Source organism: Antrostomus carolinensis, unplaced genomic scaffold (assembly GCF_000700745.2).
Source record: "Antrostomus carolinensis isolate BGI_N321 unplaced genomic scaffold, ASM70074v2 scaffold44227, whole genome shotgun sequence".
Taxonomy (NCBI): Eukaryota; Metazoa; Chordata; class Aves; order Caprimulgiformes; family Caprimulgidae; genus Antrostomus; species Antrostomus carolinensis.
The window spans coordinates 389-8,287 of NW_010327483.1; the positions used below are offsets into that span (position 1 = coordinate 389).

The window sequence follows — 7,899 nt, forward strand, 5'->3', positions numbered from 1 at the left end:
ATCCTCAACTTCAATGGTTTTTCTTTTCCCCCCCATTTCAGAGAGGATTTGGACCAAGAAGAGAAGGCCAGGTTTGGTGAGCTCTGCAGCGGCGAGAACGGGAAGGGCAGGGAGTGGTTTGCCAGATACGTGAGCGCCCAGGTAAGGGGAGAGATGGGTGAAGGAGTGGTGATCTTCTACCAGGGCTTTGGAGCAGCCAGGACAGGAGGCTCAGGCTGGGGGAATTTAGTAATAGAATCATAGAATCACAGAGTCATTAAGGTTGGAAAAGATCTCTAAGATCATCAAGTCCAACCAGCAACCCAACACCACCCTGCCCACTAAACCATGGGCCTAAATGCCACATCTACATGTCTTTTAAATCCCTCCAGGGATGGGGACTTCACCACTGCCCTGGGCAACCTGTTCCAAATAACCCAGAGCAATATTTTTGGAGGGCAGGAATTTGGGGAAAAAAAAGAAGGAATTTTGGTACAGGGAGATACAGAAGTGAATAAAGGCACGTTGAGGCAGCTAAATATACAGTTAGGATCGTAGTGGTTGGAAAAGACCTTCAAGATCATCGAGTCCAACCATAAAATTACCAATTCCACCTCTAAACCATGTCACTCAGCACCTCGTCTACCTGTTTGTTAAATCCCACCAGGGATGGTGACTCCACCACCCCCCTGGGCAGCCTGTTCCAATGCTTGACCACCCTTTCAATGAAGAAGTTTTTCCTCAGAACCCATCTAAACCTCCCCTGGTGCAACTTGAGGCCATTTCCTCTCCTTCCAACTTTCTTGTTGCAATGTGGGAGAGCAGTCAACTGTTCTATTGGAGATGACATCCCATCAGCACTCAGAAACATCCTATTTCCTAGAAAAACCATTCAGAGAAGCAAACCACTGTCCCCAGGAGGGATGTCCGTCCTCTCTGCCCCTCTCCCTGCAGTGGGGTGGTCTTTAGGGGGGGCTGAGGTAGGGCAGCTGCCCCCCAAAGCTGTGCTAAACCCAGGGCTTTGTTCCTGCAGCGCTGCAACTCCAAGTGTGTCTCGGAGCAGACCTTCTACCGCCTGATGCAGTCGTTTGCCCTCGTGCTGTTTGAGTAAGTCAAGGAGGTTTGGGGCTTCGTTGCAACCAGTGAAAGCCCCTGAGATGAGAGCCAAGGCTCGAGGAGAGGCAGCAACCATGAGGCTGCTGGGGTTGCCATCACTGGGTGTCTTCACTGAATCTTTCCTCTCTGTCAGGTGTCACCAGATGGATGACTTCAGCCCTGCCAAGAACCTCATGACCATGTGTTTCACCTACTACTATGTGGGTAAGTGATGCCTGCACCTTTGGGCTTTGCCTGTGCTGGAGAATGGTGGTGAAGTGTGCCCTGTGCATGGGAAGGGTGATGAAGGGGTTCCCAAGCTTGGCTTGCTCTGGTTGACTCCAATACTGAGCAGAAAAGATCCTCCATGGCCCAGAAGCTGTGCAAACCTGCCAGAGACCCTCACTCAGGTGATAGCTCATGCTGATGCTGGTTTGCCATTGCTTCTAACCAGGGATATTTGTAGGTGGTGATCTCCAGATGTTCCCCAACCCTGGGATGTGGTGTGAAACATCCCCCAGCCCAAAAGCACCTTGGCTTGTTGCTTGGTGTGTGGTGGTCACTCCTCCATGGGGGGGCTGGATTTTCTATCCAAGATGGGAGGAAGGACAAGACCTACAGGAATTGGGATGGGATGGGGTCTGGGCCATTTCTATCTGGCTCCTGGTCTCCGTGGTACATCTTGTAGCTGGGAGTAGGTCCCCCAGTTGCTGACAGCACCCAGCACCATGGGGCCAGCTGAACTCCTGTCACCTTGCCTGCAGGCAAGACCCATGCTCTGCCCTTGGAGGCCAAGGAGAAGCCCATGGGCAGCATCGACTCATACCTGAAGTCAGCCAACAGCTGGCTGGCGGAGAAGAAGGACATCGCGGAGCGGCTGTTGAAAAACACATCAGCCAAGACAGAGAACGTCAAGGGCTTCTTTGGGGGCCTGGAGACCAAACTGAAGGGTCCTACCACCAAAAAGAGCGAGTGGGTACCTCTCTGTTGGGTTGGCAGGGTGGGCTGAGGCAGGCAACCATAACATGACCAAGCCAGAAAGCTCCTGGGTGTATGGCCATCATGAACCAGGGGTTATCATGGCCATAGGAAGATGGTCTCTAGCCTGATCCCATGCTTCATACTTTGGTCATTGGGCATCTCAAGGTCTGGGAGTCCCATGTCCCTTGGTCATGGAACTATGTGGTTCCAGGAGACGGTACTGTTGCTTTGTGGTCTTCTGCATCATCTCTGTACTGGGTCTGACTGGGATGGACATCACAGTCTCTTAGTCACCTTTCTGGTCTCAGTGACAGTGGCATGGGAGAAGGGGGTCTTCCAAATGAAGGTGCTCCCCTTGGCAGGGGGGTCAGGGCTTTCCTGCATGAGCTGTCATGAGCTGACACTGATTTCTGTGCCACAGCGAAGGTGAGGACAAACCAAAGGAGAAGCTGAAGAAGACGGGTGAGTGGAGCCAGCGTTGCTGAAGTAGGCATGGCCAAGTCACCCCTGGGGAAGGAGCGAGGGTTGGAAGTGGTATGAGATGGCCAAGGCATTGCTGGAGGTGTAGGGTGGGGAGAGGGGCAGAAAGGACCAATTCTATCCCCTCTGAGCTCCTAGAGAAGTGCTTCAAAGGAGCCTTCACAGCTCCTTGCTTTGGAGCAATCACAGCTCCCCACAAAGGACATCTGGTGGCATCTTGTCCTCAGTGGCACAGGTTGCAGAGGTTTGGGCATCCCCTGCCTCTGAGCTTTCATGTTGCATCAGTTTCCCACCTGGTAGCTGTGTGTGTGCTACCAAACCAGAGATCCAGCCTCTCAAGTGTCCTCCTGGGACATCCATGCCTTGATCAGAACTAATATCTGCCCACAAAGGGCAGCCAAAGCTCCTCTTCATGTTGTTGAGGATGTGTTGGTGATGACTATTTGGTTTGCAAACCTTGCCAAGCTGACAAGATGAGGACAAAGTCTGTGCATGGGTGGGAAGGTTGGAGTCATCCAGACCTCAGTATGTAACTGTGTGTCCCCACAGTTTCCGTGCAGAGCCCAGAGGAGGAGAAGAAAGGAGAGAAGATCTACCTGTACATGCACCTCAAGCAGCAACCGATCTGGTAAAGCCTGCCTGGGGCGAGCTGGCTCCTGCTCAGCGTTTGCCTCCACAGGGAATGGATTTGTCCTCCTTGCCCACATGTTCCTCAGATGTTCATGAGTGCTTTCAAGCTGCTGCTGCCCCTAAGAGGTGGCCATGGCTTTTACACATCCCTAGTGAGAGTGTGTTTGCAACCACACAAGCAGCTGGTCCAAAAATGGACCAAATCCTCCAGACTCACTTATTTCCTTCTTGAATCATCTCCTTGGCCCTGGGAGGACTTGGGGACAGGCTGCGGGAGATACAGGAGGTGGCCATCCCTAACATCTCCCTCCTTCCCTATAGGCACAACCTGCGGTTTTGGAACGCTGCCTTCTTCGACGCCGTACACTGCGAGCGCAGGAAGAGGTCCCCCACCACCAGGTAGGACATGTCCCCATGGGAAAAGGACACACCATGTCCCCTCCAACTCCAGACATTCCCCCCTGCTCCTGAGGTCCTTAAGAATTACCAACCCTGGGGATCTGCTCTGCTTTCCACCCCAGATTGCAAAGCTGCTGGGGCCACAGGGCTGTGGGGTGGGCAGGTGAGATCTGCATCCTCTGAGGATGAGGAGGAGCAGGAAGGGTTTCTTGCTTGTTTTGCATCATTTTTGCAAGAGCAAAGCCCTAGAGGTGTGACCAGAAGAACCCATCCAGGGTTCAGGCTCTTGGTGCTTGCTCTGCAGATGAAAAGATGCTTGGTGCAGCCCTTTGGGGAGGTGCAGTGGATGGAGAGGGGATGTCCTGGGTCCCGGCTGTCGATAAACCCTGGGCAGCCACCAAGGATGAGAGCTGGAGATGGCAGCGTGGTTGGCTCCAAGGGCTGGGACAATCGGGATAAACCCTGCAAGGAGAAAGGGCTGCTCATTTTGGAGGGTGGCTGTGGGAAGGGAGTGTCTGGGTGCCTGGGCATGGGGACCCCATGGGGTGCAATGTTGGGTGAGATGCTTGCTGGGCTCGTGCCCATCTCTTGCTCCACCATGGAGCTGCCATAAGGGTTTGAGCAATTCCCTCCTCTCTCAACCACAGTTCCACCCCTCCGAGGCTGGACCATCCTGCTGCTCATCCATGCAGCTCTTTGAGCTCTTGGGATGAGAAGTCCTTGAGCTGGGAACATTTAAACAGCTCCTGTTTTGAGCAGTGAGGGAACATCTGGAAGCAGCCAACCCTCCTGTCCCCTCCCCAAAACCTGAGCTCAGCCATGGCAGCCCTGGATCCCACCATGGGATGTTCTGCCAGGCTCAGCACTCCCATCAATCTCTGCTTGGTCCTTTATGGCTTTGGGTTTTTTTTTCCACGTGAGCCACTGGAAGTGCCTATCGAACACTCGTGTCACCGTCACTACGTTTGCTTTGATTAAGCCCCAAATTAGCAGCAGGAGATGTCTCCCAAGAACATAACCCCACCGGCAGCTGCTCTCTGCTCCCAGCGCCTTTCTCAATTAATCTGATGCCTGAGTCTGCCCAACTAATGAACAAGCTGTGGGAGCTGCAGCCTGGAGTACTCTGAGTATCTCAAGAGGGGGTTGGAAGGTGGTGGTGACCTCCCTTTTAGTCCTCTGGAGAGGATAATGGAAGCCACTGGGATGCTGTTTGCTGGACTAAGGATTAAACTCCCTGGTAGGAGGAGGTGGTTGGTGAGGGCTGGTGTCCTGTGGGCTGGGTTTGAAATGCCAAGGATGGTGTTTGCCCATGCAGGGTCAGTGGTGATGGGTTTGTGACCATGTCCATCCCCATGGGAGAGCCAGGGCATCGCTGGGGCAAAAACCAGGGAGGTTTTATCTCCTCTGGGTGGGGAGGGCAGGGGATGTTGGGAAGGAACCAGAACTAAACTCCTCTTTTTCTCTCTCTTTCCTTTCTCTGTCTCTAACAACCTTCTTCCATCTCTTCTTCTCTCCTTTCCCCTCCATCCCTCTATCTTGCATGATCTTTCACACACCACTTTTGTCGGCCCCGTTTCTGCTGCCGCTCCAGAGGGAACGCTGGGGAGGAAGAGGAGAAGAGGTGTGTCTGTCCCCGTACTCGGTGCATTAGTGTCCAGAGGCTGACGCTCACTTCAGGTCCAAATCCTGCCCTGGGGAGTGGGGTAATGTGTGTCAGGGGGGCTCAGAAAGGTCCTTCTCCATTGGGGAGGAATGGCCACCAGAGGTTTGACTTCATATGCATCACCTTCTGAAAAGGGATGGAAAAGTTTAGATCCATTCCTCTTTAATGTGGTTTTTATAAAAAGCAAGCTGAGCAGGTTCCAGCTGCAATATTTTACTGGGGGAATGAGATGCCCAGCTGCTGGAGAAGCCAAGGGCTTGTGCTGGGAACTCTTCTCCAGGCAGGTTTAGGACATGAACTGAGTCTCTTCATGGAGAAAACATCCCCCTCTCCTGTCCTTCCCGCTTGTTCCCAGCTTCTGCTGCCACATAGATGTGCCAAGGATCCTTTGCCAGCTGGAAAAGCTGGTCCTTCTATTTTATTTTATTTTATTTTTGAATGCATTCTTGTGCTGCCATCCCTAGACAAAAAGAAAAATGCAAACTGGGGTTGCATGGCGTGGTCACCAGCGTGTCCTCCAGGTTGCACATCTCAAAAGCAGCCGCATCCATCAGTGCTGTGAGCTGGGGTGGGGGAGTGGGGAGAGTCGTTGGTCTCCTACTGCAGCATGGGATATTGGATCTTGGAGCAGGTGACTCCAGGTGATGGCATTAGCAAGAGGATGAGGTTCTCTGAAGCTTGGCAGTAAATCTGCACACACCAGCAAATGGATGACTTGAATTTTGGTGAGATGGAACATTGCCCAGGTTGGCTGTGCAGGGAAAAACCCCGCTGCTGAAGGTTGAGTGATGCTGAGTGATCCAAACCCATCTCACCGCTGTGGTTCTCACCAGTTTAGCCATGGCAAGGCTTTCCCAGGTCCACTGAAATACAGACAAGGTGTCAGCACAGCCTGTGGGGTTACAGATCCCTGCTCCTGCCCCACCGTGTTGATGTAGAGATCAAAGGGTTTGAGTAGAGCCACATCTGGGCTTCCCCCTTCCCAGTCATTCCCAAATAACAAGCCAGAATCACAGTGATTTTTTCTTGGGGACTTTGATTTTTATTTTTATTTTTCTCCCTCTTTCCTCCCTTCCTCAAAAACATGAAAAAAGGCAGGAAAAAAAGCCCAAAAACCTAGTTACAATCATGCTGCTTCTGTAAGTGGGCCAGGGAGATCCGTGATGTTTTGCTTCCAGATTTCAAAGCCCCTTAATTTGATTCTTCTCCTGTCTTTCCAGCCTCCAGACTTGGATGTGGTTTTTATTTGCCATTGTAAGCTTTATCTGGGAGAAATTACACTTTTTTATCTTTTAATCCCTTTAAATATATCATATAAGTTTCCAGAGCCCTATAAATACAGGCAGCTCACTCCTGGAGACTCATCTCAGCCGTGTTCACACACCCAGGCTGGGCTGATTTGTGTGAGGACAGGTTCCCCTTGGTGGGGTCAGCTTGATTGAGTACTCATCCTCTTCCAGTTTGAGCAGCACAGACATGCACTGGGGCTGAGCTAACCTCACCGAATTTACTGCCAGACATCCTTCTTCCCAGCCGCCGTATCCATCTCCTCCCATCCCGCTTGGCGAGCTAACGTGAGCTACAAGCGTGCAGTCCACTCCTGCTGTTCTCCTCTTCCTTCTCCTCCACAGACCTGTTTTTTCTTCTGCCTATCCCTGTTTTTCCTTGCTTTTCCTCCTCTCATCCTTGGCTGTAACCTCACCTGAGTTCTCGGGAGGGGGTTGGCTTCATGCTGGAGCTGTAGTTTCCCTGGCTTGCATGCCCTTGCCACCACCCGAGCGTTGCACCATCACAGTGACATTTTGGTGACACCTGGATGGGGACTTCTGCCACCACCTCGTGTTGGTTGCAACCATCTAGAACTTAACCCCTGCCCTTCCTTTAAGGCAATGCTGCAGTTGGATTTGTGATGGAGCTGGAGTGTGATGGAGCATTGCTGGGATTTGGGAATTCAGCTCTGGACTGGGGTTGTAGGGAGGGATGGGGGAGAGGTCCCTGGTACCCCCCTGGTACCTCCCATCCAGGCTGGGGGGCTGGGGCAGAGCAGTGCTGGGACAACCATCCCCAAGAGCTGCAACCCCCCCTGCTTCATCACTCCTCCCCCTTGCCGAAGTGATGGCACCAAAGGGGAGAGACATGAGCCATGGTGGTGAGGCTGATGCTATTTCCTAGCTCTTCACCAAGGCCTCCAGGAGAAAGCCAAGGCTGGAGAAGACTTTTTCCTGGGGTGTATCTTGTGTTGCCCCAGGGTGAGAGATCCATGATGGGATGAGGGTGTGTGAGCTCATCCAGCACCTCACCCATGCTGGCAGCTGGAGGAGCTCTCAGTGCCCTCCTGTCCTCGGGCAGAGTGGCCTGGTGATGGGGGATAAAGGCAGGGGGTCCCTGGGGGACGGTGGTGTCAGATGGGTTTGTGCCTTGCAGGGAGAAGTGGTGCCACATGACGCAGGAGGAGCGTGACGACAGCCTCCGCTTCAACGAGAACATCACCTTCGGGCAGCTGGGGTGAGCAGAGTGGGGAACATCCCTCCTGCAGCTGGGTTCTGCTGTGTGTCCTCACCAGATGGGGATGGGACACCTTACAGATGCTCCTCCACTGGGGACATCCCTTATAGAATCATAGCATCACAGAATCACAGAATTACAGTGGTTGGAAAAGCCCTTTAAGCTCA

The 7,899-nt window shown here is 52.8% G+C and overlaps 1 protein-coding gene across 1 annotated transcript; it reads left to right on the top strand.

Moving 5' to 3' along the window:
- Positions 1-41: 41 nt before the first annotated feature.
- On the top strand, positions 42-7,736 carry KIAA0513 (KIAA0513 ortholog; the record flags this gene model as incomplete). The annotated part of the gene is made up of 9 exons (XM_010171912.2): positions 42-141; positions 1,013-1,086; positions 1,229-1,299; positions 1,839-2,046; positions 2,477-2,517; positions 3,085-3,163; positions 3,487-3,564; positions 5,156-5,185; positions 7,652-7,736. Coding segments are annotated over 9 exons (766 nt in total), but the record flags the coding sequence as incomplete, so codon positions are not given.
- Positions 7,737-7,899: the final 163 nt, after the last annotated feature.